Source organism: Anas platyrhynchos, chromosome 21 (genome assembly GCF_047663525.1).
Source record: "Anas platyrhynchos isolate ZD024472 breed Pekin duck chromosome 21, IASCAAS_PekinDuck_T2T, whole genome shotgun sequence".
Lineage (NCBI taxonomy): Eukaryota > Metazoa > Chordata > Aves > Anseriformes > Anatidae > Anas > Anas platyrhynchos.
Window position 1 is genome coordinate 18,108,019 of NC_092607.1, and position 23,734 is coordinate 18,131,752.

The 23,734-nt window shown below is 61.5% G+C and overlaps 2 protein-coding genes and 1 long non-coding RNA gene across 4 annotated transcripts in view; 1 reads left to right on the top strand and 2 right to left on the bottom strand.

Moving 5' to 3' along the window:
- Positions 1-94: 94 nt before the first annotated feature.
- On the bottom strand, positions 95-14,820 carry VSTM2L (V-set and transmembrane domain containing 2 like). 2 transcript variants are annotated; one of them, XM_027472804.3, is made up of 4 exons: positions 14,549-14,820; positions 5,432-5,601; positions 4,298-4,348; positions 95-1,393 (listed from the first exon to the last, which is right to left on the bottom strand). In XM_027472804.3, exons 1-4 carry the CDS (start codon positions 14,655-14,657, stop codon positions 1,082-1,084), a joined length of 642 nt encoding a protein of 213 aa, XP_027328605.3. In that variant the 5' UTR covers positions 14,658-14,820; the 3' UTR covers positions 95-1,081. The 2 variants fall into 2 exon arrangements, with proteins under 2 accessions (XP_027328605.3, XP_027328606.3); XM_027472805.3 differs by having other exon boundaries at positions 4,298-4,351; positions 14,549-14,818.
- A 5,097-nt stretch (positions 14,821-19,917) lies between these two features.
- LOC113845728 (uncharacterized) lies at positions 19,918-21,477 on the top strand. The gene is made up of 3 exons (XR_003501450.3): positions 19,918-20,038; positions 20,298-20,356; positions 21,344-21,477. It is a non-coding gene; the product is annotated as an uncharacterized lncRNA (long non-coding RNA).
- A 1,187-nt stretch (positions 21,478-22,664) lies between these two features.
- CTNNBL1 (catenin beta like 1) overlaps positions 22,665-23,734 on the bottom strand; it is a 46,352-nt gene continuing 45,282 nt past the window's right edge. Inside the window, exon 16 of the mRNA XM_072026323.1 lies at positions 22,665-22,920. Coding sequence (XP_071882424.1) covers positions 22,832-22,920 — 89 coding nt within the window. The 3' untranslated portion in view covers positions 22,665-22,831. The remainder of the gene's footprint in view (positions 22,921-23,734) is intronic.

Sequence of the window (23,734 nt, forward strand, 5' to 3'; positions counted from 1 at the left end):
GCGAGGGCAGCCCCAGCTGGGCCCCTTTTTTTTTCCCCAAGACAGTGCCAGGACCACCGCCCCCTGCCCCCCCAAGGACAGAGACCCAGGCAGGGTTTGTTAAGGAGCTTTATTAGCTGCAGGGAGCTGGGGGTGCAGGCTGGGGGCGAGGGCAGCAGGGAGCCCCCAGCCCTCTCCCCTCCACGGCCCCCTCCCCAGTGGCAGAACTTGCCCATGGGGGCCGGACTCTGCCACCTGCCCCCGAGCCGGGTGAGGGGCACGGGGCAGCGCGGTGGGAGGGGAGCATGGACAGGAATGGGGGCACAGGCGGCAGCAGCCCCAGGGATGGAGCAGCGGCAGCCGGGGCTGGCTGTGAGCCCCCGCTTCCCCCAGGAAATGCGGAGGGCAGGGGGCAGCAATGCACGGGGGTGGGCCAGCTCCGGCCCCAGGACTCCCCGAGCCCCACGGCCAACGGCTGAGCATGCCAGGAGCGTGCCGGGAGCGTGCCGGGAGCGTGCCGTGCCGTCCTTCCTCCGCTGAGCTCAGGCCTCGACGTGCTGGGGCAGCTTTGGGACAGGCAGGGGAGGGAGAGGCGCTATATACAGTCCCTAAGAATGGATGCCCTAACTTATAGATGTGCTGTGGGGCTGGAAAAGAGCAACTAAACTGGGCGTCCTACGGGGAAACGGATGGGGTTCGCTCTGCAAAGCACAAGGGGGTGAGTGGAGGATTCCTGCGGGCAGGGACAGAAAGCCGGGGCGTGCAGTGCAGCGGGCGGCAGCAAGCAGCAGGGGGGCTGCCCCGCGTGGGGCCAGCGGGGACAGGGATTGCCACGTGTGGGCGCATGGCCCTGGCACTGGTCCCAGCCCCGGTGGTGAGCTGGGGGCCCCGGTGTGCCCGTCCCGCTCCCGTACTCCAGCCCTGGCACCGCTGCACCACGGGGTGGGGGAAAAAACCGCGGTGGCGATGGGAGGAGGGGGCCCGGGGGGCAGCGGGCGATGCGGGGCGGTGGGGCCAGTCTCTGGTAGCGGCACAGGACCCTCGATGGCTCCGCTGAGTCCGGGGGCTGGGGGGCTCCGGCGTCCCCCCCGGCACCGCCTGCCTACAGCACGCAGGAGGCGTCCACCGAGCGCTTCTTCAGCTCCTTCCCGGCTTTGTGGTGGTGGTGGTGGTGGTGCGCATGGGCTGAGCCTGGCATGGCGGGGTCCGGGAGCGGGGCGCCCCGCAGCTGGGTGTCCTGGGGGTGCCCCAGGCCCCCCGCCTCCTCCACCCGCAGGTACGCCTTCACCTTGTGGTGCCGCGCCTTGCCATCGCTGGAGTCGATCACCCGGCACTCGTACGTCCCCTCGTCCGCCGGCTTCACCCGGGACAGCCGCAGCTTGTGGGAGATGTTGCTGCCGACCACCTTCACCACCTGTGGCGGAGCAGACAGGGGTCAGGCAGCCCCTGTGCCCCTGGGTGCCCCTGGCCCCGCGGTGCCAGCCCCCACCTGTGCCGTGACGCCGTGTGCTGGGTCCCTCTGGGTGAGCACAGACAGCCGAAGGGGCTCCCCCCCAGCCCCAGCCCTCGGTCACAATAGGATGAAATCCCCAGCGTGCGCCCGGGTGAGCGGGGCTTGAAGATCGATGCGGAACCACGCCGGCTAATTAGCTTTTCTACCAAATTGATTCGCTCTCAGTATTTATCACCCAATGAAATTTAAGACTTACTCACTAGCCAGAGCTGCGGCTGCTATTGGGTTAGGTCAATAAATCAGATTTATAACCCGCCCTGAGGCCCCTGGCTCTGTTCCCTATAATCACACTGGATGGCAAAGGCCATTTTTCTACTTGCCACCGCATTTGTTAGCTGAAGATTTTATGGTGTTTAGAAATTGGGCTGGGAGACGCAACCAAAGAGTCACAAACTCCTGGCTGAGGAGGCAGAGGGGGGAGCACCGGGGCAGGAGCAGCAGCACCGGCCCCATGAGGGCACCGGGGTGACAAGGCCGTGGTACAGAGCATGCGAGAGAACCAAGGACGTAATGCGAGAGGACCTTCAAGAAAAACCTTTGTGTTAGCAGAACAAGGAGTCACTTAGAAGTTAATGGCTGGGAAACCTGGAACTAATAAAAGAGCCCCCCCCATTTGCTGGCACTGCAGTCGGCCAGCACAACCACTGCCCTGGCAGGTCAGCGAGCCTCGTCCTGTGGCTGAATCATAACGGGCTGGATAATTTTATGGCTGCCTGTAATGTTCCCAGCTCCACTGGCTGTGAGCAGAGCAACACGACCCGTGCTCCACAGCAGGGCCAGGACGGACACACGGCCGCTCCCTGCAGCCCCAGTGAACGACTGGCCAAACATCAGGCTGTTCTGTAAAGGACTGAAAGGGAGAAAAACGACAAAGCCAGGACTGCGTGTTTGCTCCTGTGCAGCAAACGGCTGCTCCAGCCCCTCAAAATGCCTCTGGGGCAGCAGAACCTCGGGCTCTGGAAATGCAGCTCCACAGCAGGGTGGGCTTGCTTCAAACCCCGCAGGGATGTCCCACGGCACCGTCCTGCAGGGCAGCACGTGCTGTCCCATCCCTGATGCTGTGAGGTGAGCTGGTAACAGGCTGTCTGACACCCCGCTGAGTATGTTTTGGTGGCTAAAAGATAGCCAAGGGCTGCCTAGTGTGATGGTTTCTGCATGGGATCTACATTGTTTCGCATTGTTTTACTACGCTGCCGTTTGTTTTCAGTCAATTGCCTCTTTGTCTGTCGTGCGCATTTTATCAGAACCAGTTGTGGTGTTGTCTTGCCTTTGTTCATTTATCTTCCTTATTCTGTAAACATTTAATAATCAAGGACTTTTAAAATAACCAAAAGAATAGTTTAAATCTCAAGCCTCTCCCTGGTGGCTTGATCTGGAAGGAAACAGCAGAAGCATCACACCCATTGCGCTTCGAAATAAATCATAGCTGCACACGCACATGCATTGATTACATTCCCGCATGTAATTAACTGCCTAATTATGCTGAAAAAATGCGACGGTGGAGTTGAGCAGGAGCCCTGGCCCTGTTCCCCTCCCGTGCCCGGACAGGTCGCTCTGCCCATGGCTGCTCTGCCCGGGATGTGTGGGGTGGACAAGCTATGGGGCAGCCCGAAATTCCCACCCGGAGGAGCAGAAGGACCCACGTGGGAGCAGGGCAGCACGTGCAGGAGGACCAAGAGCTGCTCTCCCATGTGGTGCAGACGTTTTTAGCAAAGCTTTCTGCTCCCAACACCTGCTGGGGATGCTCAGGGCAGAGGGCAGCCCCAGCTCCCTGGCACCCCACGGCACAAGGGGTCGGTGTGCGCAGCTCCACGGCGGGGCCAGATCCAGCCCAGGAGCTGGGCGGCCACCTCGGGTCCGGCTGGAAGATTTTCATTTCAAAAAGGGGCTGAACTGCTGCTCCTGGTCGCAATCAGCACTCAGCTGCGCACGAGAGCAAGCCAGAGAATCCCAGGGAGGGATTTTGAAGGCACCTGCTGGGCTTTAGACATTAATTCTGGGAGCGTTACATTGCCCATCATGAGAAAAGTGACAAATGGGGGCTCAAACCTCGGGAAGCAATGAAGAAAATAGATCAAAGGGGATATTGTCTCCCTGGGGAATTCATTACCGGCAATAGAATTTACATGTGCTAATCCCCACAGATGAGAAATGAGAGGCAATGCCCTAAATCACGAAGCTTTTTGGCATTCTACTTGCCCTGGCACTTTCTGTCCTTGCCCTGGGACGAGCACCGGGGCAGAGGGGCTGATGCTGGCCGTGGGGTGCCTGTTGCAGCCGCCCCTCCTCGCCCATGGGGCAGGGGCAGAGGGGAACCAGCAGGACGCTGGCCATGAGCTCTGTCCCTGCCCCTGCCCCGTGGCGAGGATGGCACCGCACCACCCGGCCAGGGCAGCCGCGGCCAGCGAGGGCGCATGTGCAACAGCAAAGGGGCCGAGAGCATTTATTTTATTTAACTAATTAGTGTCTTCTCATTCTGTTCACATGAGCCTAAATGGCTTTGGAATGCTAATCCGGGGAGTAAATCAGATTATTTTCTCCTGAGTGTAAACCTGCTCCTCGGATGCCTACAGGAATTGCATCCGAAGGACGCCCCAGGACCCAGCCCAGGCTGTTCCAGTGCCCCCAGCACACCGTTCTGGCAGCTTGGCCCTTGCAAAGAGAGAGACAAAACCCCCAAAGAAACCAGCCCCCGGCCCCCCCACCCCCAGCAGGTCTGTGCAATTCTGAGCACCAGCATTCTGGGGAAAAGTTACAGCTGTGCCCTCGATTAAAGTCCTTGCAAGAATCATTATCAAAACTCACGCTTATTTTTGTCGCGTCCTTCCCAGCCTCCTCCTGCTGCGATGCTTTTAGCTGCTGGGAAGAGAGGGATGGGGGAGGGAGACCGGAGAGGGGGAGAAAAAGCATTAGTTGAGCTGGAAGGAGGGAGAAAAGCCATCAGAGCAATTCCCACCTCCGCCAGGAGCCCAGCTTCAAAGGCTGGGCCAGGAAGGGGCCGAGGTGGGCGAGCGGCGGCTGCACAGCCCCGAGCGAGGAGGAGGAGGAGGGCGAGGGGAGTCTGGGCAGAACCCGGGCAGATGGAGCCGTGTGGGCAGCACGGGCCAAACTGGGAGGGCAGGGGTGTGGGGGCACGGGGAGGTCGGGCTGCTTGCCCCCACCACAGCCCAGCTCCAGCAGTGGCCACGAGCCCACCCGAGGCAGGGGCCGGAGCCCTGCCTGCTGCAGCATCACCACTGCGGGGGGGCCTCTCCCCAAAATCCCCCTCCTGCACAGCCCAGCGCCTGCCCGAATTGCCATGAGCGCTCCCAGGGGAGCCCCGAGCTGGCAGCAGCGAGCAGGGTGCAGGAGTTGGGGTCCCACCACGCTGCCCCCCCCCCCGGCCCCACGCCCACTGCCCCTGCCCCGTGCCTCTCGATTTATGGTAATGCCGGCAGCAGCTCTGCCAAAGGCACAATAATAAAGGCTCATTAAAATACCTAAAGCTGCCTTTCCATTATTTGGCCCTTATCTCTGTGTGAACAGAAAGAGAAATAAAGAGACAGCTGTTTGCCAAGACCGATATACATGGAAATGGGGGAAAACAAGGCGGGTGGGGGATGATGCAGGGATGGATACGACAGAACAAGTTTGAGATGAGATGGGCGAAGGCAGAAGCACAAACACCACCCCTCTACCCCCCACCCCATGTCAGATCCCCGGGGCCGTGCCATCTGGCCCCACGGCTGCTGGGGCAGGACACCAGGACAGCCCTGCCCCGCTCCCACTGCGGAGCACCCTCAGCATGGGGGCTGTGCACCCCCTGCAGGAGGTGCCCCGGTGCTGTGCAGACTGGGGAGGCACTGGGGACACCAGTACAGGACACTGGGCAACCCCTGCGGACAGCGTGGGGAAGGGCTGTGGTGCGCAGCGGGAGGGAGAGGCAGGCTGGGGGATTACCTGGCTGGAAGCCCACGTCTGTTTGTCCGTCCAGTCCTTGTGGTTGCGGACGTACCACCACTGGATCTCAAGGGAGTAGGACGGGGAGCCGCTGCCTCGGAAGGAGCACGCCATCTCCACGTCCTCGCCGGCCTGGGCCGTCATGTCGTGCGGGGTCTCGGTGAACAGGGCTGCAGGGGGCACAGCGGGGGGGTGGGTGCCTGCGGGCACGGTGCCACCGAGTGGCGAGGGGACGGCCCCACCAAGCTCCTCGCTGGACCCGTCCCTGCCATGCAGGGGTGGCCGCTGCCGTCCCCATCTCCCCCACCACGAGCAGCCCAGCCCCACGGCACTGCACGAAGCAGCCCAGGGCAGCCCAGGGCAGCGGGAGCCCCCCCGGGTGACCCCATGCCCGCAGTGCCCTCCTGCCATGGAGCGGGCGCGGGACCCCACGCGCCTGCAAGAGGTAGTAAATAAATAAAGCGTGAGCGCATCTCCGCTTAAATCAGAGCATAAATGAAAAACAAATCCTTGTTTAATGCGGCCCCCAAACAGTCTCCCACATGCCATATGGTTTGCTTTCCTCTCTCAAAACAAATATTGTTCGGAGATGTAATTAGAATTCTTTTCATCTTCTCTGGAGAGATTATTGTTCCTCTGTAAAGGCGGCCCCAGCGTGCAGGTCACTAGGAAATGTTATTGTCACAATCTGCGGTGCCTCTCACGGCGTCTTCTCCCCGGCACAGTGTGGGGATGGGGGCTGAGCCCCCAGAGCTGGCACAGCCGGACCCGGGGCTGCCAGCCCCCCCACACACTGCCCTGGGGTGGCCCCAGTCCCACTGGAAATGGCTCCGGAGAGGGGCTGGATGCAGGGAGGATGCAGGCGCCCACGTCCCCAGGATCCCTGTCGGCAAGTGCACGTGGAGGGGGCAGCACCGTGCCCCCACCCAGCCCCGAGCAGGATCTGTCCCTCCCCGTGCCACGTGCTGCCAGTGCTGCCAGCTCCCAGCTGCCGCACGGGTCCCTTGGGTGTGCCCAGAGGGCACCCACCCCTGGGGGAGCGGCGCACAGCTCCCCGGGGCTTCTCACCGAGTCCCGATCCCGCCTGAAAACGAATTATTATCAGCCTAGACAGAAAAGTTAATACCTTTAATATCTCTCCGTCCCCCTGGACGCATGGAAATCCCTTACACTTATCGCTTTCCTTTAATCCATCTTAGCGGGGGAACGGAGGAAAATACACAGCATAAGGGGCTTAACGAGCGTCCCGCTCTCCCAGCTGAATTCCCGGCACTGCTCCCGCTGCCCCCGCTCGCACAGGACCTGGCCCCAGGAGACGCACGGGCGCCGTGCAGGAGGGCCTGCAGGAGGAAGGAGCTGGGGACGCGGTCCCGGGGTCTGGGGTCGCACACAGAGCACGAGGGCCCGGTGCTGGCTGCACAGCGACACGTGGCACGGCCGGCACGAGGCAAGGAACCCGCCTCGGAACAGAGCCCACCGGGACCAGAGCCCTCCGTGGGACCCCTCCCCTGGGCCAGGCCCCACCGCCGGCTGTGGCTGTGCCGTGGTCACCCCATGGTTGTGCCATGGTCACCCCGTGGTTGTGCCGTGGTCACCCCATGGTCACATCGTCCCTACACGGTGGTGGCAGAGGCTTTCCCTGACCCCCAGCTATGGCTTTATTTAAACACTGCGCGGCACAGCAAGGAGCTGACCCCACAGGTGCTGCATCTGCCTGACCCCCCAGCCCCCTCCCCAGCGCCGGGGTCCCACAGACACCCCCTGACCCCCGCAGCAGCCCCAACAGGCACCGTGCGCCCTCCTCCCCCCGCTGCATCTCCCCGGCTGCGCATGGAGGCATCCTGCAGGGCATTAATTGCAGGCTGAGGGGCTGGCTTTGTGCTGGGCGGCCCCAGGTCTGCAGCCCACGGCTGAATTACTCGGAACACAATTAAAATCAGCTCCCACGGACGGGAATTTGGCAGCGAGCGGAGAAAAGGCTTGATGGAATCATGCACCTTCCTTCTTTCAGATTTTAATTGGGAAGCTACGTATTCATTAACTTCAGGGCTCGGCCTCCCCAAAGCGCATCCACACCCAGGCGGGCGCTGCCAGGGCCCCCTGCCCAAGGTGTTTGCCCCCACCCCAGGGCTCCAGCCCCTGCCCCAGGACCCCTCCTGCTGCCACCAGGAGGGGCCGGGGCCCTGCTTTGCCAGGGCAGAGCTGGGCTCCAGCAGGCCCCATGCAGCGGGCAGGCTGGCTGCACCCCTCGGCCAGCCCCCCATCTCTGCCCTAACCCTAAAAACCCACAGAGCAGAACGGACTGGCATGGATTTGGGACCAAAGCTGAGACCGAGCACAGCCCCATCCTCACCGAGTGCTGGGGGTCCCCTGGTTCCTGCAGGGATGCCCCTGGTCCACGAGCAGGAGGAACACCAGCTGGGGGATGGAGCCTTCCCCCCCCACCCCATGCACCCCGTGAGCAGCAGCTGGGGGCTCGCAGCACACAGCTCACAAAGCACCCAGCGACGGCAGCGGGAGCAGAAGCAGGACACAAATAATGTCTGACAGCACGAGGGGAGGTGAGGACACCTCCCCGCACATCCCAGCCCCTCATCCCCCCCCTGCAGTGCCACAGCAAAGCCCCGTGAAGCAGGCAGAGCCCCCGGGGGTCTCCCATCTCCAGGGACACCCCGGGGAGCAGAGGCAGTGCTGGGGGCTCAGGCCAGCAGGTCGCAGCCCTGCCTGGGAGCAGACATCTCCTTGGATCCACTGCTCTGGGGGTTTTTGAGCCTCACCATCGGGCCTTCTGATTAGGCAGTGAATTGGCAGCTGGCTCCTGCGCTTCTCAATGGCCTAGGAAAGTGATGAACATTTTGGGGACCCTCCGAGGCGAGCAGTGACGGGGCCGTCACGGTGGAGCTGGTGGCAGGGAGCGGATGGAGCAGGGTGGCCACGGCGGCACAGAGCCTCCCCCAGCCTGTGCCGTGCCCCTGCAAGGAGCAGGGCTCCTGCATCTCAGCACACCCGGTGCCCGAGTGCCCCCACAGAGCACTGTGACCAAAACCACCCCCTGTGGTGGTGCGGACGTGGCTCCGTGGGGCTCGCACCAGCCCCAGCGCTGCCCCCCCTGCAGGGGCCCAGGCACAGGAGCCCCCAGCACTGGGGGGCTGTGCAATGGGGCAGCCCCACACCGAACCCTCCTTCCTTCCCCTCGGCCCCACAGCCCCGGCACAGCAGGGACAAGCAGAGATCTGCTCCACGCACACAGGGCTGTGAGCGCTGCGGCCCCCGCCAGCCCCCTGCCCCCTCCCCAGCCCCCAGCCCCCAGCCCCGTCCCTCTCCCCTCCGCTGGCGCTGGCGCCGCGTCCTCCCAGACAAAGGGAGGGGGACTGCAATGGGCTCACGGCTCCGCGTGGTTTATGGCCTGCTACCTGTCATAAACTGAGAAAATCAGGATCAATAAATCTTCCAGGAAACAAAAATCAGGGGAAATAAAATGAACTCAATGGGGAAACACAGATAAACGGAATTGAAAACGCCTGCTGGGACAGCTTGGTGCTCTCATAAACCGGAGCTATGGCAGCTGCCCGGCTCCCTCCCCGCGGGGGCAGGATCCGGCCCCGTGGCCGCCTCCATGGGAGGGGGGATTGAGGATGGGGCCCCTGCCGCAAGGCCACGGCCGTGCTGGGTGCCTGGAAGTGACCGTGGGACCCTGCGCCCCCCTCGCCCTGGTGCTCTCTGCTCCACGGGGACCCCCCAGATGCCCATGGGTTTTGTGGCTTTCCCAGCCCCGGGCACCTGGCTTTGGGGGCGGGTGGGGGCTGCCGGGGGGCAGAGCACCCGGGGGCAGTGGGAGCATCGCAGAGATAAGGGAGGGCAATGGAGGGAGGGGGGGGAATAACCTGGGGGCACCTGCAGGTTGGCAAGCGCTGCACGAGCCTGCTGGGGTCACTCCGTAACGCCTCGCCGAACAGACGGGTGCGGAGCAGGCAGGGGCATCCCTGGGCGAGGGGGGCAGGAGCAGAAAGGGGGGGACCTGGGGGGGGGGGGCAGCTCTGCAGGAGACAAGGAAAAGGAAGGAGGGGGGGGGACAGAGAAAACTCTGTGCCTAAACTCTGCAGGAGCCACCTCGGGGCTGAGCGATGAAGATTTGGGGCCAAGGGATTGAGCAGGAGCTGGGCTGGGGCTGCAGGCGGGGGGAGCACAACCAGCACCAGCAGCCGGCCCCATCCCTCAGCACCCGAGCTCAGCACCCGAGCCCCCCACCTCTGGGGGTCTGGGCAGCATCGGCCCCAAATCCTGCCACGGCACGGCAGACGTGGGAGGGAGAAGCAGAGGGAAAGGGGCTGGGGGATGAGGCTGGGGAACCACAGCCCCCAGGGAGGGGAGGATGTGGGAGGTGTGGGGGGCGCGGGACCGGGTGCGGGGGGCGCGGGACCGCTGCGAGAGCCACTGCTACTGCCCCCGCCCCCTCCCCCGGACTGCCGCTATTGTGTTTTGGGCTGCGATCAAGTGTGGCTTATTCTTTCTCTTCACAAAGCTCCGAGTCATAATTCATGGTTTATTATGGTTCGGTGAGTCAAGACACTCGGAGCACTAATTGCCAGCTCAGCCGCGCTCTCCCGATAATCCTCGCCCCCCACCGCCCCCTCCTCGCGCCCCTGCAGCAGGAGCGCCCTGAGGGGCCGGGACTGGGAGGAACTGGGAGGAAACTGGCCCCAGGCTTGGCCACAGCAACCCTGGGCACTCAGCCCTCCCCAGGGATGCTGCCCGCTGCCACGCCAGTGCCAAACCCCACCCTGAGCCCAGCCAGCTCCCCAGACCTGCTCCAGGGGCTGGCTTTGCCCCATGCCCCATTTGCAGGGCTGCAGGAGGAGCGGCTGCACAGAGCCAACAGCAGCCCACGGGCACTGCCCGGTCCCCAGGTCACCGCGTCCCTCCTGGCCCACCTCGTGTCACTGTCACCGACAGCCACCACGCGGTGCCAGGGGGCCTCCCGACCCCCGCTGCAGGCTGCCTGTGCAGGGGTCAGGGGGGACCAGGATGTCCCTGCACACTGCCCTGCAGGCGGACAGATGCTGCTGCATGCCCTGCTCCATGCCCTGCTCCATGCCCTCGCCGCGCCGTGCCCCCAGGGACACCGGGTTTCTGGCTTGTTCTATGCAGATTGGACCGAAAATCGCCCTCCTGTTCCCATCTGCCCATTCAGATCTATGAATGAATCTCCTCCTAATAAGCCCGCGCGCAGGGATGCTGGCCCCTGGTCAAAAACCAGATCACAGAAAAAAAAAAACAACAGTGCACAAACAGCGGTGTGATGGCCGGTGTCAGCGGCGAGCGCAGGGCCAGCAGCTCTGGCTGCAGCCAGCACGGACGCCCCCCCCCCCCTTCCTGCAGACCCCCGGAGCTCCCCCCCAGCCTTGGCTCTGGCTGCAGATCTGAAACCTGCCCCGAGGCTGCAGGGAGAGCAACACCGACCCCCAGCCCGGGGCCAGCTTTCCCCCCCCAAGGTCCCGCTGTAGCACAAAGGACGCAGCCGCGGCTCCGGCGGTTCTGCACCTGCCCCTCTACAAGGGAGCTCAGGTTGGAGCCCCACAGACACTGCCTGGGGACAGGGAGGGCTCGTGCTCGTGGGCACAGCAGAGCCATTTCTCTGCCGCTATTTACTGTCATATTAGCAGCAGAATTACCTCAATTTTGCAGCGTAAATTAAAAACAACAAAAAAATCCAACTAATTTTGTGATTGTGATCAGGCCAGAGCTCACCTTGCCAGGGAGTTTGAATTAACCTTGAAACCTGCGAGTATTTCTAATATTTGACAACCTGGGGCTGGGCTGCAGCCCGCAGCCCCCATTCCTGCAGCACAGGAGGGGCCGACAGCAAGAGCCCCGCTCGCCCCGGCGCTGGGCAAGTGCCGTGTGCAGGCAGGGGACTTTCTGCTCTCGGATTGCTGAGTGGAGTAATGTTTCTCAGACAATTCGCTCCCAAAGGGAATGAGGAGGAGCAGTTATTTGATAGCATAAGTGGCAAAAAAAAAAAAAAAAAAAAAAAGGCTTGGCCTGTTACTATGGCTCCCCGAGGGACCCCAGGCGGCGTTTGGCAGCCTGTCCTTCAGACATCACCTGCTCGTGGTGCTCATCTGCTGGGGGGAGATCTCCAGCGGGGCAAGGCACCGGCTGCTGTGCGCTAACTGGGAGCAGGCGGGCAGAGCTGGGCGCAGCTGGAGCCCCAGCACACGAGGCCTCACGCCCGGCACCCCCAGACACGTGGCAGAGCCGCCCGTGTCCCACCACGTGTGGGCAGCCAGGTGGGAGCCAAACCTGAGCCGAGGCAAACGGCCACGGAAAAGGGTGCAGGACACAGCCAGGGCCCTGCACCAACGGGCTGGGGAACAGCGACTGCCCCCGAGCCCTTGTGCCATGAACCGCAACCCCACGCAGCTGCCACGGAGAGCACCCAAAGCAGTGCCCAAGGTGGTCCCCGGGTGGGAGAGCTCCAACCCCAGCAGGTGCCAGGAGGGGGCCAAAGCGGAGCCTCCAGCTCCGTGCCCCCACCCCTGCGCCCCGGCCCCACTGCCCTGCCCACGGCCCCAGCGCTGCTGCCGAACGCACCGGCTGCTCGCTCTGGTGTGCTGCCTCGCTCCCGGGGAGCGTTATGATTAAAATTGGCTGTCACCGTCCTAACGTAATAATTCCCAGTGTCTGGCCCATCGTCTGTCAGCCTTCTTCAAGGGAAAAGAAAGCGCAGACATTTGATGAGGAGAGGTGTCAGAAGTAATTGCGTTGAGTGACTGCACGAACAGCAGCAGGAAAAACACAGCGGATGGAGTATTCCCACCAGGAAGCATGAAAAAATCCAGCACAATGCAAAGTGTTTATGAAAGTAATTGATAGAATAATCACTGGTGTGTGAGACAAAGGAGAAGGGCAGCACCCCGGGGAGTCGGGGCACGGCTCCCTCCAGCCTTCAGCCATTCAACTAGCAGCGTTATTGATGGTGAGACACTCGCACTTGCAAATGATGCAAGGAAGGAGACAGGATCCTCCTCCCCGGCAATGCAAGCTGCTTACCAAGCGGCTCCCTGCCCGCTCCAGGAGCAGACAGGCTGGGAAGGAGGCTGGCGCTTCCCAGCCGGCGCAGGTTTGAAAGCCGATGGCGCCAGCCCAGCGCGCACACGCTGTCTGCGCCGGGGTGCATGAATAATTGAAGGAGCCAGCCCGAGGAGAGGAGCGCGGCTCGCGGGGGCGGCGGGGAGCTGCGCTGCTGCCCACCGCTCTCCTGGGGGCCGCGGGGCTGGCGGCAGAGCTGCACCTCGGGGCCCGGCGCTGGCTGCGGGCAGAGCCCTTGCCGTGGGGACGGGGAAAGGACTTTCTTTGACGGAGACTTCCTTTCCCTCCCAGGGCAGCTCTCGCTGCCATGTGAGCTGGAAACGCATCGCTCGTGCTTGCGGGGACGTCGGGTGGAGGAGTCGGCCTCACCTGCGGGGCGCAGGTCTCCGTAGCGGCCCCCGATGCCCACCGAGTTTCCGTTCGGTTCCCTCCCCGCATCTGGGGCCAAGGGAAAGGTAACAGCGAGCGCGCTCCCGGCTGGGCCGCACACGGGAGAGGCTCCGTGAGATGGTGGCAGGCAGCTGGGGCGGCTGCAGCAGAGCCCGGCAGGAGCTGCCCGGCCCCGGCAGCCCCGCTCTGCCCGGCCCCATGCAGCCCCTCCGCACCCCGGCCCCGCCGCCAGGGAAAGCTGCACTGGCGAGCAACGCGATGATCAATCTGCAATCTGCTAAACAGCAATTTATACAGGTTTTCAGCACACAGCTTTTATCAAATTGGTATTCACCTACTGAACACAAACGGCTTATTATACATGACCCACTTACTCACTGCTTTTCAGTATCGTTAATAAAGGTTTCTGTTGTGATTAAGTGAGTTGCTGCAGAACTGCTCGTAGTTGAAAGCTGTAATGTGGCTCCAAAGTGCACTTACCCTACCAGAATATTTTTCTCCTTTGCTCCCTTCTTCCTCGCAGCGACCATTTCACTATTTATTCGCCTATTGCTGAATTTCTGAGGGGAGCAGCAGAGGATAATGGAGGCTGTTCGCCCACATCTCCTTCCGGCATGCCGGGCTGGTGGGTCCGGAAATCCTCCTGCCTTTACCCCACCGGTGCAAAGGCAAACGGCAAACCTCCCGCACGGCACAGGCAGGTGACTGCCGGCCCACGTACCGCACTGCTGCAGGACGCGGCGTCCCCGCAGCCCCGGCACGGCGCAGCCACCGCGGGGCCGGGGCTGCCTGGAGGCTCCTCGGGGCAGGGAGCAGCTCCCGTGCGCCTCCTGCTCCAGAGCCGCGCCGTGGGGCTGGTGGCGACCCCGCAGCGGAGCTCCCGCAGAGAGCCCACGGTCACAGCGCCGGGGCTCGGGTTAAACCCTCAGCACGGCGGGAGGAAGGCAGGTCCCGGCACCGTCCTCAGAGGTGTCCCCGTCACCTGCCCTGCACCCCGGAGCTGGGGGTGCCCCCGCGCTAGAGCGGACTTCGGGGGCTGCAGGAAGGGGCTCCCCCCGGCCAGAGCCAGCAGCGGAGCCGCTCCTGCTGCGAGGGCGCACGAGGCCGAGCGGGAGGTGCACGGCGCCGTGCACGAGGATGCACGGAGCTGAGCACTGGGATGTGCACGAGGATGCCCGGGGGTGCGCACTTACCCGGCGCCGTGCGCGGGGCCGCGCCGTGCCGAGCCCCCGGGCTCCGCCGCCCATGGCCAGGGGCAGGGGCAGGGGCAGGGGCCGGGGCCGCCCCCGGGTGCCGGGGAGCGGAGCGGCGGAGCCCAGCCCCGGCTCGGCCGGGCCGCCCGCAGCTCCCGGCTCCGCGGAGCCGCCGGCGCGACGGAGCGCGACGCGGCGCTGCCCGCGGTGGCGGAGCCCGGCACCGGCCCCCGGCCCCCGGCCCCCGGCCCCGTCCCGCAGCCCGGGCAGGACCCGCCCCGCCCCGCCACCGGCCCCGGGCCGACACCGCGGGGACCGAGCCCCGGGGACCGGCACCGCCGGGCACCGACCCCGGGAGCGCTCCGTGCCCGCCGGCCCCCCCCCGGGCAGCCGCCACCCGGTGCCCACCACCCGGTGCCCGGTGCCCGCCGCCCGCGCTCACCGCTGCCCGCCGCCGGGGCGTCCCACGGGGGGTGCCGGGAGGCGGCGCCGAGCTGCAGGTAGAGCCCCAGGTAGTGGAAAATCCCCAGGGCCAGCGCCAGGGCCCCCATCTTGCCGCGGGCGCGTCCGTCCCGGGGGCGGCGGCGCCGCCGGGCCGAGCCCTGTCCCCGGGGCTGCGCCGCGGTCCCGGCGCCGCCGCGCTGCGGAGCTCTTCCCTCGCGCGGAGGGCGCCGCGCGGCGAGGCGGTGCCGCGGCTCGCCCGGAGCCTCCCCCGCCCGGCGGAGGGATCCCGGCCCCGCGCACACCCCCAAAGTTTTTTCCCACGCTCCATTCTTAAAGTGCGCGGGGCGGGGCCGGGCCCCACGCGCCCCACGCGCGGCCCCGCGGGGGCTTCCCCGCGCCCCCCCCGCACCCCCCCCCCCCCGCGGGCGGCTCCCGGCACAGAGCAGGAGCGGGGCCCGGCCCGGAGCCCCCCCCCCCGGCACGGAGCTGCCCCCACGCGCGGGGGGGTCGCGTCCCGCAGCCCGGCCTCCCCCCCACGCGGAGCCGCCCCCGGGTGGGGAATGGGGCCGGGGGCGCAGCCACGTTCCCGGGGTGCCCCCGGCAGCCTCGCCCCCACCAGGGACGACCCCGAACTTCTGAGCCCTGCAGACCTGAGGCCAAACCCCCCCCCCCCCGAGCCCACGGGCGCCGCCCCCCGCCTGTGGCAGATCCGAATCAGGCCCAGGCCGGGGGGGCCGCGCCCCCTGCAATGCCCCCCCCTGGGGCAAAAAGCACGGAACGGGAGGAGGAGCCCGCAGGCAGCGCCCCTCTGCCTGGGCACGGAGCCGCACCGCCGGCAGGGAGGCAGAGCCGCAGCCCCCCCCCCCCCCGCACGATGTTATCTGCGCACCGCACGGCCATGGGAGGGGAATTTGCTGTCCAGATAAACAGCCAAAATCAGATTATTTCGGGTGTTTCCTGCCACAAGGAGACAGACGCTGGCTACAAAGAGATTCTTCAAATTGGACCTGAAAACCCCGACGGTTTTTCTTCTCCCTGCCCCCAGCGGGGTTCCTCCAGCAGCGTTTTGCACATCAGGGCCCCGGCGGGCGGGGGCTGCGGGGTCGGCGTGGGAGGAGGTGGGCGCCCCACGGCGGGGGCTGCGCTGCCGGGGGCTGGCCGCAAATCAATAGTTTTAAAGGAGTTCTACGTGTGCAGCGTTTTCCGCATGTCAAAATCCAACCCACATAAGAGCAGACCAGAGAGCATTGATCTCTGCTCAAGTTCATTACTCCCTCTAGAGTTAAAAGCGGGGGGAAGGAGAGCGCGGGCGCGGTGCTGGATGAGCCGGGGCTGCTGGCACCACGCAGCCGGCGGCTCCGAGGGTCCCAGCTGGTGACACCCCAAGTGCAGGGGCACCAGGGGGCTCGGGGCTTCCCCCCAAAAAAGCTCCAGGCAGCCCCTGCTATGCTGGGAGGGGGCTGCGGCCGATGGCAGGAGGGGCTGGGGGGCCGCTTGTCCCCTCCAAGGCCATGTTCAGGGGGAGAGCAGCCAACCCCTGCCACCAGCCCCATCTCCCTGGGGGGGGTGGGCAGCAGCAGGGTCCCTCAGGCCCAGAGTCGAGTGCAGGAGGACGAAGCAGCGAAGGCCAAGCAGGCAGCGAGTCCCTGGGGGTCAGACAACACGAGCTCACGGCCCAGGGTCCCTGCTCACCTTCCTTCCCATCAGCAGCCCGCTAGGGGACCCCAACAGAACCCTGCCAAGCTCCATCCGCACAGTGCCCCCGTAACACAGGGAGCCGACACCAAGATTTCCCCAAGCACCAAGCCGCTGCGGTCATGGGAGCAGGAAATAACCACGGGCACGGGGCCAGCCCCACACAGAGGGAGCGCCTGTCCCGGGGGTCCCTGGTCCCCCCCTGTGCTGAGGGTGCACAGCTACACCTTGGTGCTGAACCTGCCAGGGTTCTTCCCTCGTATAATCAAATACATTTAAATCACACCACGAGGAAGCAAGGAGAACATAAATTTCTCTCGGAGCTGGGAACATCTCCAGCTGCAGAGCCGGAATTAAGTTCCATTTCCAGCTGATTTTCTGCCGCCACAGCAGGATGATGAACTGACAATAAGTCTTCTGTGCACTGGCCCAGCAGAAGGAGGAAAGGGGAGAGCCAAGCGTCCTCGCATCTTGTGCACACTTGGAAGATTTCATTTTCCTCCTCAATTTTAATTCATCAGTGAGAAGGACCAGACCAGATGCTGTCTGCTATTGCAGCCACACAGCCCTGATGAGCCCGAGTGTCTGAAACGGAGAGGAGGGAAGGGCACTCACAGGCTGAACGAGAGCAGAGCCAGCGGCTCCCTGGCTCTCTGGATGCTGGCGGTCGCTGCATGAATCAGTCTGTTATCTGCATGTCTGCTGTTTCTCTAAAATAGCTCACAACTCCCTTGCAGGGTTCCTGTTCCAGGGGAACCTGCCCAGGGACTTGCTCTCAAGGATGAAGCATTCCTTATCTCCATTCATGCCAGGTTTGCTGCCTGCTATTTAATTTCACATGCGCCACCCATCCTGCTCGGTGGGCACCTGCAACAGGAGATGCAGTGACCGCTTCCAGAGCAGCGGGGTGCAGACCCACCTGGGAACACGGCTCCTGCACCCCTGGGACAGGCGTGTGCATTTCCCCTGACCACGTGTGCTCAGGTTGAAATGAAGCTTTGCAAGGGGCCGGGCAGGAGGTGCCCAGGGCCCAGCACCCTCAGCAGCTGCACTGCAGCACCTCCAGAGCTCTGGGCAGCCCCCGGGGGCACAGGGCAGGGAGGGGACGCCTGGTGCACGTGCACAGGGTGCTCCCCTGGGAGGACACCCAGCGGGCACTGAGGGGGCAACCCAGCAACTGCACCTTCTGCTTACAGCATCCAAAATATAACAGATCAGCTGCTGGGGTGCTGGGAGTCACCTCGTGAATTATTCTGAAGTCCAGACTCAGAGCTGGCCGAGAGGAAGAGGACAGAGAGGTGCCATTAGTGGGAACTGGGTGGCACCCGACGGGCACTAAGCGAGGCAGGGATCCTGGAGGCAGGGGGCAGCTGCCCCAGCCCCTCGGCACCCTCCTGTTTTGCTCCTTGTGCCAGGGGTCCTGCGAGCACCCAGCACGTCCAGGAGAGCTGGGGGCGAAGGCAGGCACAGCCCTGCAGGGGGGGGCAAGCCTGTGTGCCAGCGGCTGCCTCGCACCCTGCACTCCGGGGAACGCAGCGGGCTGCTCGTCTCTCTGACGGGCAGAGTAAATGCCCTGCACACTGAGAGCCAGCTCCGTCCTGATACCTGCTTAGAGACTTGACAATCCCTGTATAAAAGGATTTCCTTCCACAGCTGAAGTTTGACATTCCTGCATTATTAGATTATTTGCAAAGGTCTGCCTGCGCTGCAGGAAAACAATGCTACCAACATCCGAAATTACAACCTGCTCCTCCACAAATCATCCACGAGGCAATAAGCCAGGGAGACAGCGCGCGTTTGGAGCGGGCAGATGTTAAAAAGGAGCGAGGGGAGGAGGGCAGGGCAGGGCCAGCGCCTGTAAGCAGCAGCCCCAGGGGGTCGGGGGGGGGGGCACCCAGGAAGGTGAGGGGGGGCTGGGATCCGGTGCTGCCGCTGCCCCCGTGTCCTGCCCCACAGCAGGCGAGCATCCCCACGGCACCGAGCCGGCAGCAAGCAGCAGCACCAAGCAAGGGCTGCAGGGAGTCACAGATCTCTGCCCAGAGCTGCCCCCACGCTAGGCAGGATTACCCAAAGTATAAAATTCAGGAGAAAATTACTTGGAAAGAATTATTACTTTAGAGAACAATTCATGCTCGTTTCCAGCCCATTAACTCCTTCCTCCTCTGCAAAACCCACCATCAGTTTCCCAATGGAGAGGAGCGCTGTCACAGCTGTCAATCATTTCTGCAATGGTTCCCTGTCCCCAAACCATTGTTTAAAGGACCAAAAAAAAAAAAAAAAGGTGAAGGGAAAAACAAAACACCCCTTTCCCCCTCCTTATTATTGACTGTTATAAGAGAACAGCAGTTCCTGAAATCCAGGTCTCATAAAAAATTTTAAAAAATCAATAACTTTAGTGACTTATTTGTGCTGCGGAAGGTTTGTTTCCCAATTTTGACAGTGTCTCTTCCTATTTAGTGTCACCTGGGTCTCTCCACCAGGATGTCAGGAGAGATTCCTCAGCCGTGATTTGAGCTCGTCTCTCCCCGTTTAGAGCAGCTCAGGTGGGAGCGGGGCTGAAGATGGATCCAGCCGCGCCGCGGGGCCCCTGCCAGCTCCTGCTGCCCCCCCCCAGGGAAGCCACGGGCTCTGCAGCTGGGGCTTGGACCCCCCCCTGGTGCCACCATCAGGGGCTGCAGCCCCATCATGGCCATGGAGCCGGCACCCAGGGGCTCTTCCCAGCCAGCTGCCCCCCGTTGCCTCCTGCTCGCTCGCCCACCCCCAGCCCCAGCCCCAGCCCCTGCCCCTGCCCACGCAGCGCTGGGCGCTCAGCACCCCTCCCGCAGGGGCTGCGGGGATGGGGGGTGCGGAGCTGCTGCCGCAGAGCGCCCACCCTCCCCTTCCATTCGGGCTGCGAGTTTCCTGCCTCCCCATCACCAGAGTGCCTCATCAATCACGTTCCTTCTAATTAACTTCTAATTTACCTCTTTAGTCAAATCTGTTTACAATCAGAGACAAGAAACCCCAGCCCCGCGCCGTGCCATGCGGATCGCTTCCTCCCCCCTCGCGCTCGGCTGCCCCCGCACCGCGGCCCCGCAGCGCCCAGCGGGGTCCAGCTCAGGGCCCGAGCCCATCCCCAACCAAGGCTGCCCACCACAGCGTCCCTGCGCCAGGGGACCCCAGCAAAACGCAAGCCCCAGTGCCCAGCCCCAGGCCCCAAGGGGGACACGGGGGCTCCATGCGCCTGCCTGGGTGCAGATAAAGCTGCCTGGTGGGGACACGTTCGGGGCCACCTCCCATCGCTGCAGTGGGGACGTGCTTGGGGCCACCTCCAGCAGCTCGGGGGCTGCTCAGCCTCCCCCCCTCCCTGTAAGCACATCCAAACCCAAAGCCAACAACCACGATGCTGCCCCCGAACTTCAACCCCTGGTCCAAAATATCAGAAGCTAAGCCAGGGAACAAACCCGACATTGTACAACCCACCGATAAGAAAACCTGTTATTGGCTCAACCCTTTAATCCTCCCCCAATTCCAATAACCGCATTTTTCACAGCTGCTCAGGCTCCCGGTGCCGGTCTTCATACCTCCGAGGCGTCTCTGTGCTGCTCAACATGGCAGCAAAAATGAGCTGGCCTGCAGCAGCAGCAGCACATTTAGCTGAATAATTATCTTAATTAATAACAGAGGGCCCAGGTGGGCACCCAGCCCATCCGAACACCAAGCCAGAGGACCCGGCTCCTCGCAGCAGGGCTGTGCCCAGGGCACGAGCGTGGCAGCCCCAGCCCCTGCCACCGCCCTGCAGCAGGGGATGGAGGTGAGCTCCCTGCCCCAGGCACTGCGCAGGGGGCACTGCAAGGCTGCCCTGCTTTGCTGGGGGGGTTTATGGGGGTTTCACACGTCCCGGGCAGGGCGCTGCCTCCAGACCCTGTGGCACGCAGAGATCACCAGGATCCTAACGTGTGTGCAGCGGGGCTCCTGGCTTCTGAAATCCTTAGGAGATTAGGAGGAGAGAATTCATCATCTGTCTTGTAAAAGCCTGACTTGTAATAACAAGCTCTGTGCTAATTCCTCAGCAACATCTGGAACATCCTTATCTATCAGGAGAGAGACACAAAGACTGCGTCGTGCTCAGGTAAGCACTGGCATTTTGGTTTTTCATAATCCCCTCCAACGTCTCTCCGGCAGCTCAGGGAGAAAAAGAGCTACAGAAAGCACCCTGACAGCGGGCCCGTGCTGCTGGGAGCCGGCTGAGCCAACCCCAGGGAAGGGACAAGGGCACTGCTGGGCCAGCAGGACGGGGCTGCCAGGGCAGGGGGAGCCTCCCCGCACACCCAGAGCCATCGTCTCGGAGCACCAGGGCGCTGCTGAGCCCCTGCACCCGCAGGCAGCTCCCCCGAGGTGCCAAGTGAACCCACCACAGCTCCAGCACCGATCCTTTCAGTGAACTACCCAGAGACTTACAGGCTTTGGGGAAGCACTTTGAAGAGCTCACAAATTACAAAAGGGGGAAAAAAAAAAACCCACAATCAAAGAAAAGCTGCCTCCTAAAGCAGGAACATTCATTACAAGCAGCCCAAGCTTCCTCCGGCAGCGCTGCTCCTGGGAAGCTGGCGGCCCAGCCACTGGAGCAGGGAATTATTTTCAGCCCAGTCTCCATATTTAGTAATTCAGCTACAACATCTAGAATGGAAAATATTAAAGGAAGAGAAATTTACTTCCAGAAAGCAAAACTCCAGCCAGAGCAGTACGGGGGAGGCGTTTTCACTCCTGCCAGAGCCACGGCTGGAGAGCCCCCGTCCGCTGGGAGCAGAGCCCAGCGCTGAGCGTGCACAGCACCAGGACTGCCAGCACCTCACGGCGTGCAGCAGCCGGGCACACACACAGCAAACTGTTAAAAGATGGCATATTTGGATTTAAAACAAAAAGCATAACGCAAAACCTTAGCTTGTACTCAAGTAGATTCTATTACTATTTTCAAGAACCTTCCCTACCTCCCCCCTCCGATGTGTGCTCCCCTACTTTACAAAATTGCTTCACGTTCATTAAGTTCCTCCTCCTATTCTGCCTCAAAACTCCTTGTTTGTGTCACCTCCCTTTCTCCTCTGCTTTTCAAATGCAGGTGTGCAGTGGGACAAGGAACTTGCCAGGAGGAAGACCCAAAGACCAGCTTTGAGTCCAAGTGCACTGCCCGTGGTGTGGAAGGGAAGAAGTCCAAGATTCGTGTAAAGTCAAAAACTAAAAGGGATGGGGGAATGGAGAAGGGGGTAGGTGGTGAAAATAATTTAAGAAAAGAAATGAGGAATTCAAACAAAGCTTGAAAAAGTGTTTTCGCACGTTCCTTTGGCTGCTGAAACCACAACTTCCACGCCGATCCCCCAAACTGCATTTGATGCCACCCAGGCCAGCAGCGCCTGCTGCAGTCATGATTGAAGGCAGCCTTTAAGCTTCCCTGACAATGCATTTTTCTTGGAGATAAAAAATGAATGCTGCCAGCATGCAAATCTCTCTAAATTAGGCAGGGCCCAGCTTACTGGAGCTGTGATGTTTTGTGATGACAATCATTAACTTTAGCAGAAGAAAAAAGGATGCAGGAAAATCGTCTGAGCCACCTCCCGTCCCAGCTGGGAGTCCCTGCTCGGGGAAGCTGTGAGATTCGGCAGGCTGGCATCTGAAATCTGCAAGTGCAGAAGGGCAACAGAAAAATGAGCTGTGGCCTGTTTCATTGCGATCAATAAGTCAGCCAGAGGCAAATCACTTGGTCTTTCTGCAGCTTTCTGCACCTGGAAGAGCTGGCATTAGTGGGGCTCTCCCCTTTCTATTGGTGGACTTAGTGCTGCTATAAAAGCCAGACTCCCAGTTCAAGACTCAGAATACTGATTTTCTGCAGAGCATGTACAGCCAAGTCCTGAAGCAGACCGTGAAAAGAAAAGTTGATGGCATTTGGGTGTTTTATTGACCATTTACCTTCCCCACTCATTTTGAGTGGAACCTGGACAGAACCTCCCCGATGTCCCCTTCAGGAGGGGTGAGAGCTGACCAACCTGTGCCAAAACTTGCCTTTGCTTCTGACTCACCCTGGGGAAGATTTAGCAGGAATGGTTAAAGTGGTTGTAGTTCCTGGTTTGTGCTCTGGCAGAGACCAACAACCCGCTGAAGAACAGCTGAACTGGACACACCCTAACCCAACTCCTCAACCTCCCCACGAAGTGGGCTGTATGTTCTCCTTCGTGCACTGGGCTGGAGTAACATACTATGGTCGTCTTGAGCTATCTGTGCTTCCTCTTTACCCTGCTTCTAAGCATCATACTGTCATATTGTTTTGTGCTCTGATCACTGCTGTTGGACTTTGGGAAAAAAATGGAAACATCTTTGAGATACCCTACTGCAAGGTAAGCACCTATAGTCACACTCATAGTAGGACTTAAATAACAAACAAAGAATTAAAAAAAAAAAGCAAACTATATTTAATATCTCCAAAATCCCATTTAGAATAGTTTCATAGAAACATTGTTTTTTATCGTGCAATCAGGGCTGGAAGAGGGCAGCAAAAGAAGAGAGCCAGACGCTGCATCCTCCTAGGGAAATACAGAATTCAGCCGCCAGGTCCTCAGAAATTCTCCAGCAGGTCCATGATCCGCTTCTGCTCACTCTCCCGGAACTCCTGGTTCTTCCCATCCCCAATGTTCTCTGCATACTCTGTGGGAGAGAAAGCAGACAGAAAAACAGACGTTGAGTAAGACACTAATGACCAATGGCCAACTTCTCTTACAGAGGTACCACAGCAGAATCTAAATCTGTGTCCACTGCCAGCAACTGCATGGGAATTTATGTAAGGAGCACTGATGGATTTTTTCCCCCAGTCTCCAGGGTTAAAGCTTTGCATAATAAACACCTACTGACCCCTCATTAACATTTTGCAGCAAACAGACTACAGCAAAAACATGCTGCTCTCATCATGAAGCACCACGAGAAGCAAGCAGACGCTCACCAATGTTACCCTTTCCCCAGAGTCTGACCACGACGAGAGCTGACGGCGTTCTTCCCAACCCCTGCACAGGAGGAGCCCCCTGGCAGCTGTTTAGACTGGAGAGCTGGAGCGCTCACCACTTTCAGACCAAGAAACTCGGAACAGCTCTGGGTATCAGTAGCTTTCCAGGTCTCCTTTAACACCATGCATCATCAGGACCAGGAAGGTCAGGCGGGAGCCAGTACACAGCTGTTACACTTCCCTAACTTCAGGTTTAACGTGTCTGTTTCCCAAGCACCCTGAACTGGGATTTTTGTAAAACTAGTAAAGTGGAGATCATTCCTGAATCTACGAGTGCTTTTAATTCATATGGAAGGAAACACACCAATTAAGATTTCACTACAAAGCAAACTCCCTGTCTTCAACCAGACCCCAATCAAGGTCTTGCTTACCCATGCACATGGCCAAACACTGCACAGCAGAGGTTCCCTCTGCACCTCTCCTTCCTGACATTCGTTTCAAGCTGGCAGCTCTCATTCCCTT

Bases quoted from the DNA above. Each gene is read 5' to 3' on its own strand.
- VSTM2L (XM_027472805.3), bottom strand. From the start codon at position 14,657: ATGGGGGCCCTGGCGCTGGCCCTGGGGATTTTCCACTACCTGGGGCTC. The intron at 5,602-14,548 runs GTGAGCGCGGGC...TGCCCCCTGCAG, and splicing joins CGCCCCGGCGGCGGGCAGCG to CCCTGTTCACCGAGACCCCG. The intron at 4,352-5,431 runs GTAATCCCCCAG...CTCTCTTCCCAG, and splicing joins AGACGTGGGCTTCCAGCCAG to CAGCTAAAAGCATCGCAGCA.